This window comes from Sorex araneus, chromosome 5 (assembly GCF_027595985.1).
Source record: "Sorex araneus isolate mSorAra2 chromosome 5, mSorAra2.pri, whole genome shotgun sequence".
NCBI classification, from domain to species: Eukaryota; Metazoa; Chordata; class Mammalia; order Eulipotyphla; family Soricidae; genus Sorex; species Sorex araneus.
In genome coordinates, this window is record NC_073306.1 from 123810232 (window position 1) to 123836615 (window position 26384).

General features: G+C 50.7%; 1 protein-coding gene and 1 pseudogene across 1 annotated transcript; both read right to left on the bottom strand.

The window, feature by feature from the left end:
• Positions 1-7609: 7609 nt before the first annotated feature.
• LOC101546387 (60S ribosomal protein L23a-like) lies at positions 7610-8079 on the bottom strand (annotated as a pseudogene).
• Positions 8080-22068: 13989 nt separating this feature from the next.
• On the bottom strand, positions 22069-25463 carry MAFB (MAF bZIP transcription factor B). The gene has a single exon (XM_004612490.2). It carries the CDS (start codon positions 25031-25033, stop codon positions 24056-24058), a length of 978 nt encoding a protein of 325 aa, XP_004612547.1. The 5' UTR covers positions 25034-25463; the 3' UTR covers positions 22069-24055.
• Between the last annotated feature and the right edge of the window lie 921 nt (positions 25464-26384).

Sequence of the window (26384 nt, forward strand, 5' to 3'; positions counted from 1 at the left end):
GTGCTGAGCAGTGGAGAGCGGGTGAGGTTTCTTGCATAGATTCTATCCCCACTGTCTGCTCCTGACTCTCACTGGGCCCAGGCGGATCTCTTAGGGCATCCCAGCCAGAAGCCTCCGGCCCCAGTGCTCGTCTCTCAGGTCCTACTGGGCAGTCAGCTCTGGCCTCAGGAAAGGTCACAGGGCCTAGAGCCAAACAGCCATGTGGTCCAGGATCTTGTTCATACAAACAAGATCTTGCCTCCCACTACTGCAGGCCTCTGTCTGCCCCTGGAGGAGAGGCCTGGGGACAAATAAATAGATCTGTTCAGAGGTGTCGCCTCAAGGTGACTTTTTCACTCTCTGCCCAGGGAGGGTGAAACTGATGATGTCTGCCCAATGGTAGGGCAGTACTGAGATTTGATCTGTGCCCAGAGGCTGGGGCTTCTGAAGGGGAGAAACCCACAGCTTCTGCCAGGAGCCTGGGGACCTGGCCAGGAGGAGCACGTCATCAGCAGTGGGCTGGCCGCCTGCAGAGAGCAGAGTCCATGGCCTTATCAGGCTGGCCTCCCTCTGTCGCACACAGCGCTGGCCTCTGTCCCCTGACCGCCTGTACCTGAGTTCTAGGACACATGCCACATGATCCAGTGGCCCCTGAGCTCAGAGGTCCTTTGAGACCGAGAGCGGGGCAAGATGTTCCCATTTTGCAGATGGGGAAAACTAAGGCTCAGAGAGAAACCATGTCGATTGTACCCAGGCATCTGCTTTCATACATTAGTCACTGGTTCATTCACTGCTCAAAGGAGATGGGAAGAAGGACCAGGCTTGGGGCAGGAAGAAGGTCCAGACCATAGGCCTTACAATGGTGGTGCTATGCAAACATCAGAGAAATATGACAGGCTTTATAGGTTGGAGCCTGCAATCCCCAAAGAATACACAGAGAGAAGGGACAGCGCTTAATGTCCCTGCTCTGCTGTTACCATCTGAGCTTGCTGTTTTTCAGACAAGAGGCCCTTCCACTTCCTACTGCACTGGAAAGGCCCTTCCTGGCCAAGAAAGCAGAGCACAGAGACTGGTGAGCAATGCCAGGGCCTCAAAGAAGTGGGGAGGGCACCTAAGCAAAATTAGGGGAAGGAGTTAATAATGCTGGGGGTGCAGGGGAGAGTGGTGGGGAGCAGGGCCTGACCTGGACAACAGCTTCAGTGGGACCTTCCTCAAGGACTGAGGTTTTGGCAGAAGGAAGAGCAGACAGTGGCCAGTCACAAGGCCAAACAAACGGGGGAAGGTACTAGGTAAAACTTTCAACAGCAAAAACACTTGCAGTTTCCTTCGCTCTGAAGTGCCGTGAGAGAGCCTCCGTGCCCAAGGCTGACCATGACACAGTTGGCTCGGTTGAGTCATTCACTCGTTCACTCACTCACTCACTCATTCATTCAGCTGTTTTGTTTCATGCCACATGGACACAGAACCATAAAGGGCAAATTCCCCACAGGGGATGACGCACAGGCATGGCTGGGAGCCGCTGTTACAACAGACCCCTGTTATCTCTTCCTGGGCTCTGTGTGCGGAAGAAGGTGTTCAGGGGCTCAGGAGCACCTGAGAGGGACTGGGCCAGGGTATGGTGGAGGGAAGAGGAGGGTAGAGCGGCAATGTCTTAGTCACTGCACAGCCCTTGAGAAACCTCTGCTGGGGGCAGCCTCAGCTGCATTTCAGGGACAGACAGGGAGCTGTGGGCCCTGCTCATTGCAAGAGATGGTGGCTCACAGCCACCACCAGGCCAATCCTGGTCACAGGGGCAGTGGGTGGATCTAGGGAGGCGCTGGCCCATGGTGCGGAGAAGGCAGGAGAGCAATAAAAAGCTTAATTAGAGGGCGACAGTCTGTAGAGGCTGGGAAGTGAGGCTGCCTGGCCCGCTATGGTGGAGCACCTGCCTTTCCCATCACATCTCCCCATCATCCTCCATCAGAGCCCCCCCCAGGTGGCAGCGGCCAGGATACGGGCGAGGAAATGGCATCCTCCGAGGTCAAGCAGGGGCCCACAGTGCTACATGATGTTGGGACCAGAACCCCTTCTCCAGACTCCCAGGGCCAACTCGGCTGCCTCCACTGGCCTCTCCCATAACCAACTCTGAGCAGGGGCATGAGGACCCACCTGAGAAACTCCTCTCCGACCCGGAACCAGTAATGCCGGTGCTTCCCAATGGGCAGCAGGAAGCCAGAGTTAACTAGGTGGCCCCCGAATCAGACACGTTCCATCTTATTTGCATTCCCTAAATCCTTCTCCCTGACATTGTCTGACAGAGGTCAAATGCACACCTGGTGGGGGTACTCACCGGGGTTCTCCTGGAACACTGTGGTTCTGGTGAACTGGCCTTGGTACTTCTGACACTTGCACCCCCATAGCTTCAGTGCTTGTGCCTGGGCTCCCTGGGGAGGGGTTGCTCACGAGGGCTCATGGAAGTGCTTGCACAGTGCTCACAAGCTGAATCCCTTTTCTGGTTGTGAGTCTCACCAGTCTTTTTGATCGTGCTGTTTCTCGAAAGCTGAGACCCCTTTCTGAGGTGCTTGCACGCACCTGGCTGTGGTGGAGCCAGAAATCGATTGTGTCCTGGATACCAGAGAGCACAGAACAGCTCTCCCCTTGTGGTGCATGTGGGACGTCACGATGAGAACTCATGACCATATGCTTGTAAGTCTTTGAGCTATTCCTCCAGGCATGGAGTTGGTATGTCTTTTGTGAGCTATAATGCCACTTCTTACTTTTTTAAATTGAATCATCATGAAATACAGTTAGAAAGCTTTCATGTTTGAGTTTCAGTCATACTATGATCAAACACCCATCCCTCCACCAGTGCATATTTTCTACCACCAAGCTCCTCAGCATCCCCTTCCCTCCCACTCCTCCCCCTGCCTCTATGGCAGACAATCCCCCCATACTCTCTCTCTACTTTGGGGCATTATTGTTTGCAATAGAGATACTGAGAAGCCATCACGTTTGGTCCTTTATCTACTTTCAGCACACACCTCCCATCTCGAATGATCCCTTCAACCATCATTGACTTAGCAATCCCTTCTCTATTCCAGCTATAATGTCACTTCTTGCTAGAGACATAAGAAGCTAGCAGGGCACTTACCTTGCACATGGTTGAACCGGGTTCAGTTTCTAGCAGTTGGTCCCCAAGTAATGCCAGGAGTGATCCCTGAGTGCATATCCAGAAGTAGGCCCTGAGTACTGCCTGGTGTGGCCTAAGCATCAAAAGTTGTGTCACTTTTGCTTCAATCTCTTTCACCTTGCTTTTGTTTATTTGTTGATTTTTCATTTTTACTAATTTGCAGTGTGGTTTGGCTTCCTCTAGTATATCCAGCTCTGTAATGCCGTCTTGAACCTCTCCAAATTCTCTCCAGGCCACCATGTTCCTCCCTGTCTGCAAAGAGCTTTCTCTGGCTTCCCCTGCCCCAACTCTCCATCCTTACCCTCTCCCCATGCCAGCCTTACCCTTTACCCCTATTATGACCCCACACCAGAATCCAAATGCTCATTTCCAGAGAGATGAGGCTTATTGGCTCAACTTGGTCAGGGTCCACTTGGGATTTGAGTGAGCATCTGTCATGACAGCTGGGTGGTTCACACTTATGATGGAGTAGCCCTCCATCCCCGCAGGGAGAAGCCAAACCCTGTGAGCTGGGTATGGCCAGTCTTCTCCTCGCTCATCCTGCATCTCTGTCCCCAGTCTAACACCTTGCCATCCGGGAAACTTCCTCTACAACCAGGATAATTCCTTTTCCAGGGCACTTTCCTCTGCTCTGTCTCTCTGAATAGAAACGCCAACACCCAGTGTCCCTTCACCCTCTCCTAAACTTGCTCCATCTTGCACCCCAAAAGTGCCCCATAACCTCTTCCCATGCCATTGGCCCCTCTTGTACTGTGTCCAGTGACTCATTACTGTACATAATGTCCCATTAGATTCTGGTCTTCCTACCAGGATATCTGGGTCTTGACAAGAAGAGATTTTGAACAGAGAAGCCAAAGCCACTTGAGGAATGGACAAATCTCAACTAATTCAAGTCCTAGCTTAGCCACTGAGCAGGACTTTGGCCCACCTCTCAGGCTCCTCCTAGCATCCACCTGGTCACAGCCACATGTCATTCAAAGAGCAACGATTGCCAAGACCTGAGGGTCGGGGTAGAAGAGCTGAGTTCAGGGACCCTAGAGTGTCCTTTGGGGCAAAGAGCAGGTGGATGCTGGAGGTGAGCTTGTTTGCACCCACCTACTTACACTCACTCCTAATGGCAGGCGGTGGCCGCATGTTCCTTTTCACGGCCCTCAAGAACACCGGGATCTCCTGGCCTCTGGATCTATAGTCTGTGTTCAGGTAGAGATGGTGAAACCACAAGCCCACCACAGTCTTAGCACATGCATGAATCCTGGGGAGGGGACAGGTCTCTGCAAACAAGGGATGCAGAGGAACCTGCTGTCCCTGCCTCCAGATGGTCATCAGGGAGCAGGTCTGAGTCCCTTTGTCCCCTCTATAGTTCTGGTCTTCTTCTGAGCCCAGGATTTCCCCAGGTAAATGGATCCAACCGTGTCACCTGAGGAGCCCTCGGCACAGAACAAGTTCTGAGCTCTACCAGCGGCTTCTCATGTGTCCCATTTCTCGTCTTGCCAGATTAGAGTGCTTAGGTCTAAGCTGACCATGAGGAATCAGGGAATCAAGAACTCAGGAAAATTTCATGGTCACTCCAGGCCACCTAGGTGGTGGAGCCCAAGCTCAAGGTCTAGACAGCTTACCAAGAAGGCACGATAAGGACTCAGCTCTCCCTCCAATGGGCACTGTCACCACTTGGGCAGAGAGAAGTGGGGGGCTCCAGCTCCTTTGAGAACTGGGGGGAGGCCCTTTAGGAGGAAGACAGTAGATGTCAGGGAGTTTTTCAGGGCCAGACTCCTAGGCCTACCAGTTCTTGCATGCCTCCTTGTGGAGAAGGGTCAAGTGTTATTATTAGAAGGCAGACTGGAGGGAAAGGACTGACCCTCGTCCACCTCCAGGAGAACCTTGGGAGGACCAGGCTGCAGCAGCCAGGACTCAGTGAACAGGGAGACAAGAGATGTCATGTGCCACTTATCCTGGATGCCCATGTCCGGAGACTATAGCTAAAAGCTTAACTGGAATTAGACATGATGCAGAAGAGGAGAGTGGAGAGGGAGACCCTGATGGTAACAGTAACGGCCAACAACACACAGCGTTAACATCACACACAGCTAACACCATATACCTATCTATCAGACACTTTTAAGCACTTGTCAGCCTAGCAGCCCAATGAGAGGAAAACAAATAGTCTTATCTGTAGTGCTGGGATCAAGAGACTAAGAGAGCAGCTAGCAAGCATGTCCAAGAGACTCGGGCATGGCTCAATGGACTGAGCTCATGATCTGCAAGCAGAAATCCAGGTTTGATCTCCAATGCTGTGTGGTCTCTCAAGCACCACTGGGAGTAGCCCCTGAGCACCACTGGGTGTGACAAAATAAATAAGTAAATAAATAAATAAATGGAAAGCATTGTCCCCCAAACCACTCAGAGAGCATTATTAGCTCTAGAGCTCTGGGTGGGTGCAGAGCCTAAACTTGTACACAGTTACCTGTGCAGGAGATTGAGGGCACCACGAAAAGAGTTCTCCCTGTTTTGTGAGCACCCATGTGCACCAGGGACTATGTGAAACATCTTCCATGCATTATCTAATTTAATCAACCCAAGAGCTGTGACTCCTTGACACTAACAATGCTCCATTCCGAGAGACAGTTGGAAGCCTTGAACTGAAGGGCACCTGGCTGACCGGGCGAATCCAGTTCTGCAGATACGGAAAACCCAGAAGCCTGACCCCAGAAACCACAGCCCACCCTCTGTGGCACACTTTGTCTGTAGTTGTGGACACGTGTGCACATACCAGGGGCAACTGCAGGCATGCACACCAGAAACAATGCCTACACCCACAGTCAAGAAAACAGCCATCTGAAAGCTACTATGTTAGGGATCAAAGTCCTCTGTCTAAGAATTCAGCATGTTTGCTCCAAAAAGTGCTTGCCAAGGTAGAAGGGAAGTGTGCACTGCCACCACACCAGAATACACAGGCAGAGCTAGGATCAGGGGCTCCTCGGGTGAGCATGGAGTTTCTGGAAGAATCCTGTGCATGGGGAGAATATTCCCACTCCAGGCTGAAACCCCAGCTTCTTTCCCACAGAGTAGGCTTACAACAAATGGCCCCACTTCCCTGCTTGCCTGCTGGGATTTGCACAGCATTTTCCAGGGCCTTTCCTGCCAATCAACATGAGTGGGAATTGAACCAGAGATCTTGGCCAGAGGATGGAACCGGTTAGACCAGCTTGACTGTCTCCCAGCTGCAGAGTCTGGGCTTGTGGATAAATCTAATCCTTCCAGGTTGCTTCTCAGAGTATTTCCTGAGCTCCTGTCTCCTTCCTGTAAGGCTGGAGCCCAGACACTGGCTCTCTCCCAGAACTTACATTTTTTTTTAATTATTAATTTAGGGAGGTAAAATTAGTTTACAAGAGTGGAAATGTTTATATGTTTTAGAGTTGCAGCATTATTGCACCAGCACACAACCTAAGAGCCAGTATCCCTCTAACATTGTCCATAGGACCCTTCCTGTCTTCTGTTCTACTCCCTTTCCCTGCCTTGAAAACCTCGGTTCTGTTGTTCGTGTCTAGGGGGCTGTTTTCATTTGCACTGTCTATTCCCTGGCTTTGCTTCTTTATATACCAAATATAAGTGAAATTCCCCAGTATTTTTCTTTCTCCTTCTATTAATTTCATTTAGAAGGCTACCTTCCAGTTACATTTATGTTGTCACAAAAAAAAAAGCAAGAGTGAGCCGTATTTCACTGTGTATATTTGCAACAACTTCTTTCATTCATCTGTCATTGGTCACAGGTTTTTTCCAGATATTGGTTATTGTATGAACATAGGTGGAGTGGGCGTACTGCTTTTCTTTTCTGTTTTTTTTTTCGGCTTTTTGGGTCACACCCAGCAATGCACAGGGGTTACTCCTGACTCTGCACTCAGGAATTACTCCTGGTGGTGCTCAGGGGACCATATGGGATGCTGGGAATCGAACCCGGGTTGGCCGCGTGCAAGGCAAACGCCCTACCCATGGTGCTTTCACTCCAGCCCCGCATATAGCTTTTCAATGCACTGTTTTCATATTCTCAGGATAGATAGCCAAGAATGGAATTACTAGTAGTTCTATTTTTAATGCTTGAGGAGTCTTCATACTAATCCAGAAACAGTCCTACAAACTGTGGAAAGCATTCCTTTTACTCTACATACCTACCAGCACTTATCATTTTTGGTCTTTTAAATATAAGTTATGCTTCTAGATGCGAGGTGATTGTCCCTTTGATTTACATTTCTTTGAAAGATCAGTGATGAACTTTTATTTTTTTGCTATGTGTCTGTTGACCCTTTGTATGTCTTCTTTGGAAAAGTTTCAATTCTTCCCATTTTTTGATGAGGCTGGTGGTGGTGATGGTGGTGGTGGTGGTGGTGGTGGTGTGTGTGTGTGTGTGTGTGTATGTGTGTGTAATGGTGAAAAAAAGTTGTATTTAGGATTAGCCAGCTGGACTATTTAGATGATCCCAATTTTGTTGGCGACATTCAAGGCGTCATAGTCAGGAGCCAGACGAACACACGCCTTTTTCTCTCCATCAGGCCTAATCAGAGTGTTGACCTTGGCCACGTCAATGTCATAGAGCTTCACAGCTGTTTAATCTGGTGCTTGTTGGCCTTGATGTCCACAATGAACACAAGTATGTTGTTATCTTCTATCTCCTTCATGGCTGTCTCAGTGGTCAGAGGGAATTTGATGAAATAATGGTCAAGCTTGTTTCTCCTGGGGGTGCTCTTCCTAGGGTGTTTGGGCTGCCTTCTCAGCCGCAGCATTTTGGGTCTTTGAAAGGTGAGGGACAAGCAGATCTTTTTCTTTTTGTGGCTGTGCAATCCTTTCAACACTGTCTTCTTGGCCTTCAAAGCTTTGGTTTTGGCTTCAACTTTGGGAGGGGCAGGGGCTTCCTTCTTGGCTTTCGGCTCTGTCTTCATAAACAAAAAAGGCTGATGTTATTGTTATTGTTGAATTTTGTGAGTGTTTTCTATACCTTAGATATTAGCCCTTTGTCAAATATTTTCTCTCAGCCATAAGTATGACTTTTTCATTCGGTGATAGCTTCTTTTTCAGGGCAGAAGCTTTCAGTTTGGTGTAATCCCATTATTTGTATTTGGTGTTTTCCATATCAGTGGAATCAAATTGCTGGAGTCAACATCATAGAATATTTGACCTGTTTCTTTCTCTGTAATGTATGGGTTTCGGTCTAACGTCCAAGTCTTTACTCCATTTGAATTAACCTTTGTTCATGATGTCAGATGGTGGTCCAGTGTCAACTTCTAAATGTCACTCTAGTTTTCCCAACACCATTTATTATAGAAATATCCTTCTTTCTCTATTTTCTTAACTCCTTTGTTGTACATTAAGTGTCCATATAGGTGAGAGTTTATCTCTGGACTCTCAATTCTATTTTATTATTCTGAGTGTTTTAATTACTATGACTTTATAACATCAGGGAATTCAATACTTCACATCTTAATTTTCCTTAGGATTGCTTTGGCTATTTGATTCTATTGGGTTTTCTGAGACACTGAGTTTGATCACCAGCACTGCAAAAATTACAATAATAATTTCCAAACTTAGTTGTATTTGTTCTATTTCCTTGAAGAATGTCATTGGAATGTTGATAGGGAATGTAATAAATCTATGTAATATTTTGCATAAGACAGTCATTTCAACAAGGTTAATTCTTCCAATCCATGAAAGTAGAATATTTTCTACTTTCTTGGGTTTTCTTCTATTTCTTTTACTAGTGCTAATAGATTTTGATATATGCGTTTCACCTCCATAGTTAAGTCTATTCCTAGGAATTATATTTTCTTGGTACTGTTGTAAATAAGTATTTTTTCTGGCTATTCTAGATCATTCTTTGAACAATTGAAAGCAACCAATTTTTATATTGACTTAATGGCCTGCAATTTTACTATATTAGTTTATTATTTCCAACAGTTTCTTGGTGAAGTATTTAGAATTTTCTAGTTTATTATGTAGCACTGTAGCACTGTCGTCCCGTTGTTCATCAATTTGCTCAAGCAGGCACCAGTAACGTCTCCATCATGAGACTTGTTGTTACTGTTTTTGGCATGTCAAATATGCTTACCAGGCTCTGCCATGCGGGCGAGATACTCTTGGTAGCTCTGCCGGGCTCTCTGAGAGGGACGAAGGAATCGAACCCAGGTCGGCCACGTGCAAGGCAAATGCCCTACCCACTGTGCTATTGCTCCAGTCCTTTTGTAAATAGTGATATTTGGGGGCCCAGAAAGGTAATACATAGGTAAGGTGTTTGTCTTGCATGCAATCAACCCCTGTTAAATCCTCTCGACCACATATGGTCCCTGGGCACTGACAGTAGTGATGCCTGAGTATAGAGCTAGGAACAAGCCCTGATCAGCACTGGATAAGCCCCTGTAAGAAAAACCTCTAAAATAGTAATAGTTTTTTAAAGTTTTACTTATCTTTTATTCTCTTTTCTTACCTAATTGCCATGACTAAGATTTTTAATACTGTGTTAACTAACAGTGGTGAGAGTAGACATCCTTGTCTTATACTTGCTCTTAGAGAAAAGGGTTTTAGATTTTACCATTGAGCAGGATGACTGTGAGTTTGCCATATACGGTCTTTTATGTGGAAATAGTTCTCTTTATTCCCATTTTTTGAAAATTTTTCTCATAAAATTTAATAATGCTGATTGAAGATTCATAAAGTTAAATTTTGTCAAAAGATTATATATATTGATATCATTATAAGAATTTTGTCTTTTTTGTATGATATAATATATCAGATTAATTTATTTATCTATGGAGCGATAGCACAGCAGTAAGGCATTCGCCTTTCACGCAGCCGACCCGTGTTCGATTCCTCCGCCCCTCTCGGAGAGCCCAGCAAACTACCTAGAGTATCGCGCCTGCATGGCAGAGCCTGGCAAGCTATCCATGGCGTATTGGATATGCCAAAAACAGTAACAATAAGTCTCACGATGAGAGACGTTACTGATTCCTGCTCAAGCAAATCGATGAGCAATGGGATGACAGTGACAGTGACGGTGACAGAGCCAATGCTTATACCCCTAGGCCAAGTCCCACTTGGTCATGATGCATGATCCTTTCAATGCATTGTTGAATTCTGTTTGCCAAGATTGTCTTTATAATCTTTACATCTATTTTCAGCAGAGATGTTGGTTTTTGTTTATTTTTTTATTTTGTGGTGTCACTGTCTGCTTAAGATATCAGGTAACATTGGTCTCATGGGAGCTATTTGACAGGATTCCTAGCATTTAAATTTTGGAAAGAGCTTAAGAAGACTAGGTAATAGGTATCTCTGAGGATTTGATGGAACGCACTACTAAACACATCAGGGACTGAGCCTTTGTCTGGTGGAAGGTTTTTAATTATTGTTTCAATTTCTTTGTGTGTCATTGGCCTGTTGACATTTACTATCTCTTCCTTGGGAAGTTGTAAGATTCTAAAAATTTGCCCATTCTAAATTATTTAATTCAGTAGCATAAAGTTGCGTAGTAATCTTATAAACTCCTGTGATCCCTCTGACATTTGTTGGAATTTATTTCTGATTCTATGTATAAGAATTTTCTATCTTTTTCTTCCTGAATTTACATAAGGATTGTCAATCCTGTTTATCCTTTCAGAGAATCAGCTCTCAGTTTCATTGGTCTATAATATTGTCTTTTGGGGTTTTATTTTATTTATTTCTCCTCTGGTATTTATTATTTCCTTCTTTCTCCTAAGTCTGGGTTTTATTTATTGCTCTTTTTCTAGTTCCTTTAACTGTGAGTTTAGATTGCTTATTTGAGCCTTTTCTTGTTTCCTGCTATAGGCTTGTATGGCTATAAACATCTCTGTCAATGCTACAGAGTCCACATCTTCTCGGGGTGAACCTGGGAAGCTCGGGGACCCCACCACCAGCCCTGTAATCACCACAACCACCATTTACTTATTGCCTTCTAGCTCCCAGTTTCAGCAATTGTGAGGAGTTTAAAGCAAGGAGATGCTTTTGACCACTGTGGTCTGGGAGCAATGGTAGGAGGCAATGACATAATGAAGGCCAGATCTTGAGTGAATGACAGGAGGAGCAGTACAGTCCAATGTGTGTGGTTGAATTGCCCAAGGCAGGTTCAGGCACAGAGGGATGAAGAACGCCAGGAGGGAATGTAGAGGATGCACTTAAAGAACTGGGGATATGCCTGGAGTCCTGTATAGTTTCCTAGTCTACTAGCCCTACTGGTATGCATGATCTCAGGAAAATTCCTTGAAAGATCTTAACCCACTGGAGGGCCAGAAGCTGAAGAGGAAGGTGCAGGGTTGAGGTGTCTCAGGTGGCGGTGGGAGTGGGGATCAGAACCCTCTTCCAAGTCAAGTCTCCTCTGAATAAAACCCCAGAAGCATTTCTAGGTCATTGCAACTCTAGTTAAGGACTGCCCAACCCCGGCCTCAGAACCAAATACAAGAGCTGAAGATGAACTTAGACAGGATCTGAGGTCCAGCACTGCTGCTGCCTCACTGCATCTCCTTGGGCACAAATCTTCTTGTCTCTGTGGTTGCTTTACTTTATCCAGGAGATGAGTGCCACTATGCCATCCCATCACCCTGCCCCAGTGGGTTACTTTGAAGGTTCTGTCATGCTTATATGATCCATAACAGTGCAGAGCCCTCCAACAGAAAGTATTTGTCATATAAGGATCTTCAAGACCAACAGCCTCTGGTATAACTACCAAAGACATAAGTAGTGAGTCTGAAATGGTGTGTTCTAGAATATTGGTTCTCTGACCAGCGCCAGATCACAGGTGTAGAAAGGTTGAAAACCTTGGTTATAAGGTAGGCTGTAGACCAGTCTGTAAGACAGGTGACAGTCCATAGGTATAAAGAAACTGAAGAACAATGTTCTAGGGGATCCCATTTCTGGGTTCTAGTAATCATTAATTATTTGCTTCCCACCAACCATCTCTTGGATCATATGTGTTGGAAGATTTCTGAGACCCTATGTCAGGCTCACAATTTTTCCATCTGTGGAATAAATCTATGGTTTGTCAACAATTTCAAGATATTCAACTGACTGCTTTTACTTTTTTTCTTTAATTTTTGTGTCACATCCAGCGATACTTAGGGTTTAAGTATCTGCTCTGCACTCAGGAATTACTTCTGGCAGTATTCGGAGGACCATATAGGATGTTGGGGATTGAATTTGGGTCTGCCTGTGCAAGGAACCCACCCTACTCACTATACTATTTCTCTGGCCCTGCATCTACTTTTTAAGCGTGGATTTGGGGGGTCCTTCTTTGTTTTCTGGTGTACCTTCGTCTCTCCTGACAACAGAACAAGAGAGCTGGGTCACCAGAGAGAACATCACAAACCCCCCATTTTTCAAGACCCTCAATTCTACTTTCCTATCATCAAAAAAATTCTACTTATCTATCACCAAAAAAGGCAAGAAATATCTTTTAGATAGCTCATGTCTGGAACTCAAGTTACATGCAACTTTCAAACTACATATAATAAAGTAGAACACTCTGGAAAGGTCTCTGTTAATCCAAAAGAAGTCAGACTCTGGACAGGGAATAGGCAGGCAACTAAATGTTGTCTTCCTGGGCTACAGGACAGCTTCCTGGCTTCCTGGTGGGGGCTCTGCACCTCACTTCTGCATCTCTGACCTTCCCCATATTGCTTCCAAATCTGGACTCAACATTGTGTCCTGCCAAAGCCACAGTTTAAGCGGAACTGAAATTTGGAGCATTGCACTCTTTGGGGGCAAAGACCAAACAATGACTTGTTGTTGTGGCAGCTGGGATGAGGACTTGATCAGAGGAGTCTGGGGGTCTCAGAGGAGCAGAATTCAGCCTAGAAGCAGATTGATAAGGCCCTGAGATTTGGAAGCGAAGACATTCCAGACCAAAGGCTGGAGATAGAAGCCAGAAGCGTGCCTATGAGTGTGGGCAGGGGTGCTCCAAGTGCAGATTCACCACCAATTAATCAGCTTTCTTCTCAGAACTGAAATGGGCACTTTCAGGCACGCTCTCTCCAAGCTCTGCTTGAAGACATAGATGCTGACTCAGTGTACCAGGCTGTGGTATGGACCGAATGTCTAATCTCTTCCAGAGTCAAATGTCATGAGAAGAAAGAATGTAAGGCGGTCCCTGATGGGGAGTGAATGAGGGACAAAAAAATACTCATGTGCTGTGATGTCTTAGCCCAACTACCCAGAAATGTCTTAGGGAACAATGGTATCTGACTTTCACTTTTAAAGAGCCCTTTCCCACATCTGCCCTGGAATGGCAATCAGGATCTTGGGTAGAGTTGATTTTGACTCGAGGGCACCAAATGCAATCTCGTCTCCATGTTTACCAATCTCTTCTGCATGTTTATCAAGCAGTCTGCTCTCTAATCCAGAGGGATTGCTTGAAACAAGAGAGTTGTTGATTTGTGCAATTTTTTTTTAAATCATCACAAATATCGGGTTAAGAGACATTACTTCTTTTTAAAAATAACTTATCAAGGGGCAAAGTATTTAGGAGGATTTCTCTGGGCTCAGAAAGCAACAGAGAGGAGAAGGGTTTTCTTTCCTGCAAGAGATTAGAGAGGAGACAATAAATTTGGGAGTGGAGGCATGCATTCAGGAACAATGGAATGCTGATTAGTCTCCTGTCCTGTGAACCCCAGCAAGACCCTTTCTGAGGCCAGAGAGATAATACAGAGGGTAGACACTTGCTTGCATACAGTCAACCCAGATTCAAATCCCAGAACTGCATAAAGTCTCCCAAGTCCTGCCAGGAGTGTTCCCTGAACACAGTCAAAATTCAGCCCTGAATGCAAGCAATAGCCTCTCCCCCACCCTACCCCACCCCGCAGACATACAAACAGAACCCTTTTCTAACACCCTACCCTATTCTTAAGATCTACCAATAATTTTTTTGCTTTGTTTTGTTTTTGGGTCACACCCAGCGATGCACAGGGGTTACTCCTGGCTCATGCACCCAGGCATTACTCCTGGCGGTGCTCGGGGGACCATATGGGGTGCTGGGATTCGAACCTGGGTCTGCCCCATGCAAGGCAAGTGCCCCACCCACTGTGCTATCGCTCCAGCCACAAGACCAACCAATAATTTAAGCCAAGTAATGAGACCGAACTGAATTCTAGCCCTCCCTCACCAGGCACTTCCCCCACCTGCAAATGTCAATCTTCCTTGTCCCAGATAACCAATATGGTCCCAGATACGCTACTGAGCTATTCAAGAACTTGGAGTCTGATTCACAAATGACTCAATTCAAACATTTTAACAATCTGTATTCCAAAGAGTATCAAAAATCTAGATAAAGTCCTGGATGGATGCATGCAGGATAGAGAGAGTAGATAAAGAGAGTAAGATACAATTGAGAGAGAGTACTAGGACCTCAAACCAACAGACATCACCACCTTTTCTGTAAAATACATTTTCTTTTACACAGCCTCATTCAAGCAATTACTGGATGATTAAGCTTCTACTGACAGGCCCCATTCACAAAGAGCACAGTGAACCAAACAATCTCTAGACATTGCCCTCACAGAGTTAAGTGCAGATTGGAGAGGCATAAGCCATAAATGAAAAAAGTAGTTCAGTGTTCTAAGGCAATTTATTCATATTGAGAGAGAGTGGAAGAGAAGATAAGAAGCATCTAAACAGAATAAGGCAATGAGGAGGAGCTAGGAAGAACGTAGGCTGCCTGATCAAATCACCAAGGCAATGGAATTCAAGTAAGGGTCTGTAGGAAGTAAAAAGCTGACTGAGGTTGGCCTTAGGTGGGTGGGACAGGTAGGGGAAGAGTACAGCTAAAAGCCTGAAGTCAGTGGTGGAAATCCACATATTCCGGAGACAGTAAACCAGCCACTGGAGTAGGAATGGAGCAAGGTGGAGAAGAAAAGGGAGAGAAAATCAAATAGGATGGTTTGTTTTATTCTGGGAGGAGAGTTGGGTTTTAGGGTCACATCCAGCAGTGCTCAGGAGCAACTCCTAATTTTGTGCTCAGGAGTGACCCCTGGTGGTACTCAGGAGACCATAAACCATGTTAGGGATTGAACCGGCATTGGCCCTTTGTGCTATCTCTATGGCCTCAGGAACGCTTGTTTGAAAATGAATTCAAACAAAAAGAAATTGAGACTTGGCAATTTCTTCCCTTTCCAATTTGACTTTGGTATCTCCTATTTAGGCTTCCGGTATTGACTCAAGCCTTTCTTTCTCCTAGAAGCCCTCTATTCCCCAGCTGTGTCAGCGATCATGTGGTACAGACTTTCTCAGGTGAGCAGACCGGTTGTCTTCCATAGCCACTGCCCCTTTTTAAAAAGTGTGCACTGGATGATATGATAACTATTTGCTGTCACTCTTTCTCCTTCTTCTGGATTGTAAATTCCAAAAGCTTTGTTACCTGGGATGCTTTCTGCTCTGCTCATTGTTATGTTGCCAACATCTAGCACAGTGCCTGGCTGTGGCATGTTCACAGATGCTTGTTCAGTGGTTGAATCCATGGTCCCAGGCAGGCCCAGAAGGAAAATACTTGCTAGGCACCAAAGTGTCGGTGCCCAGGACCCCAAACTTGGAGGACCGAGAGCATCCCCAGAGGCTAGGGGTCCTGGTACCACAAACTAGCCTCAGCCCAGGAGCCCTAACCTTCTTATCCCTCTTATCCCTTCAAGACACTAGTTGTTGCTGTTTTTCCTGGAGAAGTCACATGAATATCTGAAGATATTCATAAAATTTTGCTCTCTCCCCCAAACCCTTCACTTGCAGCAGGACCACCTTTAAAATGTTTCCGTTTGCTGCTCGCAGAATTCCAGGAGTAGCAATTGACCTCAGCACGAATTCTGGGATACCTGGCTAGGTGTGGAGGGGACCTGAGCTCCAACACAGGAACAAGTCATGAATAGCACAGGCCTGCTTTGGACAGGGACCATGCGGCAGCTGCATGATTTACAGGGGCTGGTGGAGAAAGGCTTCGTCTCCCACTCTGAGAGCTTGAGTGCTTCCTATAAATATTTATGGGAGTCTGGGCCTCCATTAACCCCACCAGTGCCACATTTCACTCATCCCAGGGTGTTCGTACGTGAATGAATGCGCAGGCCAGTGTCCAGGGACGCGAGCATGCATGTGTATGCAAGGAAATCTCATGGGCATGGACCCTACACATTTTGTGAGTGGGTATGCATAGTTCATCAGTTGCTCCCCGAGGTATGCACCCTGGGTAAATGTGAGGGAGTACTTGGACATACATTGTACATGTGGGTACATATGGGTACATGTGTGATGTGGGTGCCCTTGACCATGAGAGTACATACATAGCGATTTTGTGCCTTTGAAAGCATGTATATATGTAGACACGCCTGTCTCTGTATATGCCAGCTTAACTGGCACGTATGTATGTTCAATGTGTAAATACTGTGTGCCTCAGAGTATAAGGACAACTCCATACAGCCCCCAACGCTTCAGTAATGTAAGGGAAACGGCTTCAGCTGAGCTACAGATGGTTTCATCAAAATTGCCTCACCTAGAGGCTACGTCTTTATAAACACCTGTCCTGGTTATTATGATATACTTATCGGAAAGTTCCACTGAGAGCAGATGAAAGGTAAAAGGGCCGTGGGTTAATTACAAATAGCACCAATGTCCCAAGTTAACAATGCCCGGTATGTGCACTCACACCCTTCCACCTCCCGCCACTCACACCCTACTTGCTCCTCTGTGACACCCTGTGTTCCCCTGATACCCTGTCATGATATCCTACTTCATCTTAAGTACTGGTATGGAGCAGGGAGTCCCCAGGGGAGCTAAAAGGCATTAAAGTTTATCTCTCAAGAGGGTGAATATCCCCTGCGAAGGGAATTAGCAAGAAAACTACCCACCAAAGGGCTTTATCCCACCCTTCCACATCCCCCTTGTAGAGCCTCCCCTCCTCTGTCCCCTTCTGCTGCTCTGCACTGGATTGTTCCACATATGGGTAAAAGGCATCACGAAGCAGGATGGCTAATGGCACATTTTGGCATGAGAGAAGTGGAGATTCAAGTTCCAAATCCCTCACTGGGAACCACCCTAGGCCAAGATGACCACCCTAGGCCTGTTTATCTCACCTTTGGAGAGAAAAGTCGCCCCCACTTCAGAGAGTTTACTGAAATAGCATAATGGCATGGACTTCAGGATCCAGCCACAGCTCTTATGCTCGGTGACCTGCATAGCCCTGGTCAATCGAAAGGGACATGTGTCCCCAGCTCAAGCTCCCAGGACACAGAGAAGGGCAGATGGCCAGCCCTCCACGGAGAAGTGTGGCCCCTTCACTGCTGCAGAGCTGAGTCCTGGCCCGGTCTGGGCCCAGAGTCTGCAGAGTTCAGGGCACACGTCACCCCAGCCAGGTCAGAGCAGTGAGAGACCCACATCCAGGGCCGAAGAGGGAGCCCAGGGCCTCTGATTTCCCGTGAACTCAGCAGGCTCGGCTCCCCATTCCCTGCTCCGTGAGGCTCACATAGACCTTCCAGGGCTCAGGCTCTGTCCCATCACCCAAGCAGGCACACGCAGGAGCCGCAGCTGTGGAAGAACACAGCGATCCACAGAGGGAACTGCACCGACAACGACAACCAAGCCACATTTCCTCCGCCTCCACCTCTTCCTCCTCCTCCTCCTCCTCACTTTGAAACTGGCTTCTTTCAGAAAGCATCAGCCACCCCCCACCCCCTGCACCCCTCCATTCTCCCACCCAGCACCAGTTGTCCCCCAAAGGGCTATTTCCCACCCTTCCATAACCACATCAGCCCTGTGGGGGACAGATGAAAAGGGATGTGTCAGGGGTGGGTGCCATGAATGTGAATGTGAAGCTGCTAACACTGGGGTTTGCTTCAGGGACAAATCCTAATCCTTCATTTCGGTGGCTTTTCCATAATGGAGTGGCAACTTACCTCCCTTGTTGAATTTCCTCCAAGGGAAAAGAGTGAGCTCCGTTTTTCCTGTGGAACTGTGTCTTTTTTTTTTTTTTTTTTTGCTAATGTTCGCAGGATGAGGAGAAGGATATTTAGAAGCCATGTGAGGCATGGAAAGTGCTAGAATGCAGGAAGGAGCTCAGGACAAAAAGGGGCTGCAGATGGGGGGGAGACATGACAGGGCAGGACCATGTGTGCCCCCCAGCTGCCGCAGGGGTGCTCTGGGTTCCCTGGTCCCTGCTCCAGGGAAGCAACTGTAGAGAGGACAAAGCTTCTCCAGATGAAGGTTCTGGCCCGGTAACTGTGGATGCCCAGGTCCAGCCTGGTCACAGAACTCGGGAGCTTTCCCTTTGCTGTAAGCTGGCTTGTCTCCTGCAAGTGCTGCTAGGTACAAACCCTGGTCCAGCACTTCTAACATGACTGACTCCTTTCAGGAGCACTGTATTCCCGGCTTTCTTCTGGACTTTTATTTTGGTGGGGGAAGGAGAGGGAGATCCTGCTGGAGTCCTCTGCTCCTTACACCACACTGTGAACAGAAGGATCCGGAGGTAGGAAGGATTCCTCAGCCCTGCCTGAGGAAGGGGGAGGCGGGAAGCCACATCTGAGTTTGCCTCTCTCCAAACAGAAGGAGCCTTCTGAATGGGGAAGGGTTGTCTCTGAAAGACTGCGGAGGAACTAGCAGAATCAAAAACTCAGCTGTTTCCCGGAGCCAGGAGTGAGAAGTGGGGGCTTTGAGAAGAGGGGGTGAGTGACTGGAGTGGGGGCTGCCTGGGGTGGCAGAAGCTGTAGCTCTAAGTGACATTAAAATAAAAAAATAATAAAGAAGTAAATAAATAAAATGCCGTTTCGGTCGTGGTTCCCCACCAGTCCGGAGCCGCGTTCGCTGCACACGCAGGCAGACACACGCACATCGGGGCACTGAGGCCCAGCTGGGAAGCAGGGTGGGCGCTTCTGACCAGGAAGGGGTTGTCATGCAGGAAGGATGCGCAGAGCCTGAGTGAGGAAAGCCGGGCCTCGGGGAAAATGGAAAGCGAGGCCAGTCCTCAAGAGAGGAAGTTTGCGGCCCTCCAGCCTGCGGGGGTGGGCCCCGGCTCCAGGTCCATCCGCCGCCGGCCCAGCCCCTGGCGGGAGCGGGGAGGGAGCGGTGGGAGAGCCCCGCGGGGGCTGGAGCGACTTGTCAGGGATGCGCTGGGTCTCAACGGCCCTGACCCCCGTCTCTCGCGGCCCACTCGGAGCGGACTCCCGCTTCCTTGGTACTTCCCGCCGATCTGCGCCCCCCGGAAAGGGCAGAGGAAAGAGAAAGAAAAGACTGCCAAAGTTTTCTGAACTGAATTTGCGGAGAAACCGCTACGAGCAGGGGAAATGGCACGGGAAGAAAAGTCGCGGACTGAGGCCACCCGGACTCTCGTCGCGGGCGAGGCCGGGGACGCCGCGCGCCTTCCCGGACCTGCCGCGCCGGACCGACGTGGCGGCGACTGATGCCGTCGCACGGACCCCCGCGCCCGGGCTAGACCCGGGCGGCTAGAGGACCGGGTCCGAGAGGAGGGTCGCGGTCAGGGGCCGGGTCGGGGACCGGGTCTGCGCGTTCTTCTGGCGTGCGCCCCAGTAACCGCGCGCGCGTATGTGTGTGCGCGTGAGTGTGTGCGTATGTGTGTGTGCGTGTGTATGTGTGTGTGTGCATGTGTATATATGTGCGCGCGCGCGTCCTTCACACGCAGGCGCCAGCCTGTCTTCGCGGGACCCGAGCTGGCGAAAACTCTGCGCTCAGGGTGCGATTTCCCTCGAGGGGTGGGGGGCGTTCATGGAGGGTGGAGAGTTTCAGGAGCGAAAGGGACAGTGTGGTGGCTTGGACATCGCCGGCGAGGGACGAGCCGGAAAATCTAGGAACTTAGGTCACTTTGCCCTTTCCCGAGTTTGTGGGTGCCGCTTCTGTCGCGTCGCGGCCGGTCGGGAGCCACCCGGGCTGGTCCCGCTGTCGGCGCCCTCCCGGAAGATGTCCCAGTCCCGGCCCCCTTCTGCACGCTGTGGCCTGCGTGCGCGCCCAGAGCAGTTTAAGTGCTGGAAAGGTGGTTGGCACGGGACGCAACAGCGCTGAGGGGTGAGTGGTTGTGTGTCTGTTTCACTACCTGTGTCTTGGGATGGACACCCGGGGATTCTGAACATCCATGTCGTTCCTTCTGGAAGCTGTAGCGGTGAGGTGCCCCTCTGAGCACTCCCGGTCTGTATCTGACTAAGGAACACCAAAGCTCTGGCGTTTGGGACTCTCCCCAAGGGGGGAATTTCTTTGGAATTCAGGTTGTGTCTGGAATGATTCTAAACTGAGCAAGCCTTGCTCTCCAGTGGTGGCCGAAGCCACGCAACCAGGCTTCCTCCAGAACTCACAAGACCACCTTCGCCCTAGACACCATAGTGCTTCCCCAACAGCACCTGGAACAATCCCCTTAGCTCAGAGTCAGAAGTGGTGCCCCCCATCACCCCAAGCACCAAGGTGGTGACCAGGAAAATTAAGTTATCAGGCGGAGGTATGCTGGGATGCAAGAGAGCTAGCTCTTACTAAGTTTTGTGACTCTCGCACTTGCACATGAAATTAGTCAACAGTTCCCCCCAGCACCTTCATCCACTGAGCAGTCGCCACTCAGCCACCATCCTCTCCTGAGACTGCAGCCAGACTCTCCTGCCAGACATCTCTTTGGGTTGGTAAGGTGAGCTGGGCCTTGGAACAGAATCAGAGCTTGAGTCTCTGCCTTCTTTGCTCCCCCGGCATAACAATACTAAAGTGCTCTTAAGTGTAAATGACTTGCAACCACGATTTGATTCGCAACCTGAGTTTTTTTAGATTTCCCCCCTCCCCCATCCCTCACCCCTCTCTTAGCCACATCTATGCCAGACTCCCTGATGATCTCCAGGGACCAAACTAAAATTCTATCACCTTCCTGATCTCGGGTTTTCCTAGCCCTAGTTCCTCCTGGCTGGGGGCTCTCGTGATGGCAACGGCCCATTGCCATTCTGAAATCCCATGCTAGGAACTCCAGGACCAGAGAACCCCAGAATAGGAAGGACAAGTCTCAGGGGACTGCTGATACTGGGAAAGTGGAAGCCCCTTGGCGTTAGCCATGGACAAAGGAGCATTGAAGGAATTCTTCTGGGCTTCAGGGTGGTGTGTCCCTCTGCTTAGACTCAGTCTGGGTTTTAGGTAGAATTCCCAAAAAAGGTACAGGGAATGGGGGTGGGGAGGGACCTGGCGGGGGGGGGGGGGGGAGGGGGAGGAGGGTAAGAGGGGTGTATTTAGGGCTGTCCCAGCAGAGAATTTTCGCAACTTCGCAGCCTCTGCTGTCCGGGTTGTGCCATGTCCCACTTGTGTCCTTTGGTCGGGCTTAGGATTCCAGGCCTGAGTGGCAGACATGCCTGGAGTATATGACCCCCAAGAAATAGGTCAGCACAGAGGGGTTCCTAACTGAAGTGACTTTCCGCTCCACTCCCTAGATCCAGGGCTGACTTCTTGCACCAGTTCTGGATAGAATGGAGAGATGGAGCCTAGGCGAGAGGTTGGGGGTGGGGTGGGGTGGGGTGAAAGGGGCCAGCCCCATCAGTCTGCACTGGGCTGGCCCAACACTACCTTAGAGCTTAGATGGCAGGTCAGTCATCAGGTCCTGATACCCCAGCCCACAAGCCCTGCAGCAATAGTGTGTGTGTCCCCTCTCCCTTCGCCCCTGCCTGCGTCCGCACCTAGGGAAGCAGAAAACACACTGAGTGTCCTGGACATAGGCACTCACATAGACTCAAGGCAGAGACCAGCCAGGCTGGGGGATGATGCTCCCCGACCAGGCAGGGGGAGCCTGGCACCTGGTGGGCCCTGGAGAGGCCACAAGAGGGGAATCAAAGAGAGGTGAGCTGAGCGCAGGGTCCTCTAAATAAACACCCTTTCCATGGTTTTAATAAGCAAAATAGGAAACCATTTTAATAACCAGAAAACAGAAACCAGTCTGAATAAAACTACAATAGACTAGGTTTTAATATTTTCATATCATAAGCAGGGTTTGAAATTGATCCCTTATTTTACATGAAATAAAAACAATTTCTTGTTGCAGCAAATTTGATTTCAACACAGTTGAATCTGTAAAAACCGAAGCTCGTTTCTGATGCAGGACGAATATCCACAATATTTAAAACTGCAAGCACCATGCGGTTCATACAATCTTGTTATTACTGTTAATTTATCAACTAATACAAACTCAAAAAATGCATCCGGCCAGCAGCGCCAGCAATTTCAAATGGGAACTAAAAAATAGGATTTCCTTTTGGCATATTTTTTTTTTGTCAGTGCAACTTAACTCCTTTTACTGACCTGCAGGGGGGAAACAAGGCAATAATAAAGAAAAAACACCCAGATTTTTCCTATAACTACTATACAACTGAAGGGGGTCACCACCAATAGCTCCCTACTCTTTAAATAGCAGGGAAGGAAATACACAGAGCATAGCATGTCGGTCTAAAGAACTCACTTGAAAGTTGCAAAAATTACTTGCCAATGTTTGGTTTCCTGGGACATTCTCAGTGTGGTGGTTGGTTCAACTCAAGTTCAGTTACCATTAGGCGGTATTGGGTCTGGGGAAGTTGCTCACCCCAAAAGCAACGCCAGCCCCAGCAATCAATGCTGGCCTGGAAGGCTGGGGGTGGGGGTGGGGGTCTCTGGTTGCAATAAAAAGCAAACAAGATCTGTTATCCTTTCCTTTCTCGCAGGGGTGACAATGTAGCCCTAAAGCAGAACCAGGAGCACGGGCATTGCTTCCTGGGTTTGAGGGACTCCATAGTAGCCCAGCACTGGAACTAGGGACCTAGAACCCCAGTACTCATCCAACCCCAACAAAAATGAAAAATAAAGAGAAAGGGAAAGACGGGGTGCAGGGCTGGAAGAGAACTGAGGACGAGAAGAAAGACCGCAACTTCCAAGGGTGCCCCCAGACAAAGTTGTTTTCTAATGCAAAATGCCCAGACATTTTCTCTTCTCTTATACTTACAAAAAAAAAAAAAAAAAAAAGGAAAGAAAAAAAAAAACCTGCCATTATAAAAAAAAAAAAAACCCAAAACAAAGACACTCAGCTTGCTGCCACTTTCTCTAAGCGGTTTGGCTGGGTGGGTATTTACAAGCCGACCGCCGGGATGGAAACCCGGCCAGCAGCCGCTGGAGTTTCCCAACTGCGATCTCTTCTCACTCAAAGAAATAAGGGGGTTTATGATCCATGATCAACAACATGCTAAAGTTAAACAAGAAAAATGGTACAAAATAGAAATTATTACCATACATGTCCAGCATGCAGGATTAATATTTTTAATGCAGATTTTCGTATTTTTTTCTATATAATCGAGCAGGCAATAAAACTGATGAGATTTGCGCGCAGAACGTCCTAACTGAGGCTCGCGTCTCGGGGCTGAGAGCCAGTGTTCTCCCAGCCCTAGGATAGATAGATTCGTCTGTCCTTCCTTCCTTCGCTCAGCCTCGCCTCGCGCCTGCCGGGACGCCAGGGTCCCTCTCCTCTCCTCGCTGCTCTCTTGCAGGGCGGGACACGCTCTGGGCCGCGAGGTAGTGGCCCCGGCTCCACGCGCAAAGTTCAGAAAGCCGGGAGTCTCCAGATGGCCTCAGCGGCTCCTCCGGATTCTGCCTTGCAGCCCTCCAAGCCTGGAGAAAAGTTACTCCGGGACTTCCCACCCCCTCGTCTCTCTCTGGCTCCGCTGGAGTCTAGGAGGCGGCGCTGGCGCGCGCCTCTCTCGCCTTGGCCAAGGTCCCCTGCCTGCCCTCCCGCCCTCCCGTTGCCCGCGTCCCGCGCGCCCTTCCTCCCTCTCCTTCCAGTCAAACAGGTCAAGGCTGGGAGCGTGGCAAGGGGCAGGGTCCGGGGAAGTGGGAGTCCGGGGCTGGGGACGCGGGACGGGGAGTCCGGGCCGGGGCAAGGGCGGGGGCCGGACCGGCCACGACTCACAGAAAGAACTCGGGAGAGGAGGGGCTGTCGCTGGTGGAGCCCGCCTCCCTGAAGCCGGAGTTGGCGAGTTTCTCGCACTTGACCTTGTAGGCGTCTCTTTCGCGGGCCAGCCGGGACACCTCCTGCTTAAGCTGCTCCACCTGCTGAATGAGCTGCGTCTTCTCATTCTCCAGGTGGTGTTTCTGCTGGACGCGTTTATACCTGCACGACTGGGCGTAGCCCCGGTTCTTCAGGGTCCGCCGCTTCTGCTTCAGGCGGATCACCTCGTCCTTGGTGAAGCCCCGTAGGTGGCGGTTCAGCTCGCGCACCGACATGGACACGAGCTGGTCGTCGGAGAAGCGGTCCTCCACGCTGCCCCCGCCGCCCGCCGCCGTCGCCGCGGCCGCCGCGTGCGGCCCGGGCCCGGGGTGGCTGGTGGGCAGCTGCTGAGCGGGACTGGCCGCGCTGGACGGCGGAGGCGACGCTTGGTGATGGTGGTGATGGTGCGGGTGCGCGTGCGGACCCAGCTCGTCGTGGGCCACGCCGGCGCCCGGGTACGCGTGGTGCGGGTGTGGGTGCGGGTGGTGGTGGTGGTGGTGGTGATGCGCGCCTCGAAAGCCGTCGAAGGTCTGCAGCGGCTGGGGCACGGGGTGCGAGCCGATGAGCGCCTCCACCGCGTCCTCCGGCGTCAGGTTGAGCGCCTCGGGGTTCATCTGCTGGTAGTTGTTCGCCATCCAGTACAGGTCCTCCAGGTGGGTCTTCTGTTCGGTCGGGCTGAAGCTGGGCGACGAGGGCACCGAACTACACGGCGTGCTGAGCGGGGTGGACGACACCGAGCCGGCGGGCTGCAGGCGCGTGCAGGGCCGGCCGGGGCGCTCCGCTCGCCCCAGCGGCTCTTTCTTCACGTCGAACTTGAGCAGGTCGAAGTCGTTGACGTACTCCATGGCCAGCGGGCTGGTGGGCAGGTCGGACCCCATGCTCAGCTCCGCGGCCATCGCCGTCGCGAGGCGCAGTTGCCGCCGAAGCCCGGGAAACTTTGCGGCGGGCCGAGGCGCGCGGCGCCGAGAGCGGGGGCGAAGGACCGCGAGCCCGGGAGGCGGGGAGCCGAGGGCGCAGCGGGCCGGGGCCGCCGGCCAAGCCTTTGTCTGGGGACGCGGCGGCGCGCCGGAGAGTCCCGAGGCTGCCTGCGCCGCCCCAGAGCTCGGGGGCTGGGGCCGCGCCGAGGCCGGGCCAAAGCGGAGACGGGGTGGAGGAGCGAGCGGGGCGCGCGGCTGGGCGGAGGGGAGGCGCGGGGCGAGCGCCCGCCGCTCTCGCTCTCTCTCTCTAGCTCTCTAGCTCTAGGGCTCTCTCGATCGCAGCCGCTCGCAGCCCGGCCGTGCAGCTGTGCTGGATCCGGCGCCGCCGCTGCCTTTTATCGCCTTCTGATGTCACTGGGGCGCGGGGGCCCGGGAGGCCCAGCTCACTGGCCAATAGCTGCACGGCCCCCGCGGCCGGGCGGCGCAGGGCGGGGCGCGCCTGACAGCTCCTCCGCCCCCCCCCCAGTCAGCTGACTGGCGGCCGGAGCAGCGGGGGAGCCTCGGAGGCCTGGCGGAGGGCTGAAGCCGAGTGGGACGGCCGGCCTGGGCCCAGCCCCCCACCCCCCTCCAGGTCCCGGCCCTCCACCCCCGCCTTCGCGCGCCCCTACTCCTGGCCGGGACACCGCTTCCACCCCTTGGCGCACTCTCTCCCTTCTTTGCCCTTTGCTCCTGCGGCCCCAGCCCGTGTCACCCCGGGGGAAGCTCGGAATGAGCACTGGGACGACACCTCTCGGGGGCCCTTTGTTCCCGAGCGTCCTCCTCCCCGCTGGGCGGGCGACGCTCTGTGCGGCGCGCGGCTGCGGGCGGACGGTGTGAGCGTGTGTCGGGCTTGTCTGAGCTGCTGCGGGGCTGCGCGTATTCGAGTGTTGGGGGCAGGGGACTTGCGCGGAGGGGCCGGCGGGGGAGGGAGCGGGCGTGGGGAGAGGGAGGGCGCGGGAGTGTGGTGGTTCCAAGAGTTGTGTTCAAATTCAACTCTTCGTCTCGGAGACCCTGCCCTGGCCGTGCATAGGTCGCTCCCCTCTCGGCGGCGTGCGGCGGAGCAGCCCTGACCGAGGACGCGACCGGCCCCCGCGGCTCCCCGCGCTCACCCCACCCACACACGCACGAGAGGCAGGGAACGAATCAGCCCAAAGGCTCTGAATCCTCCGACAGACGCACGGAACCCTCCGCTCCCGGAGACGTTGGGGCCGAGGCCAGTCCAGGACCGTGCTCCGTTAGTTCTCGGCTGCTGGGTAACCGGCCCTGTTTTTGTTTGAACGTTTTGTAACGA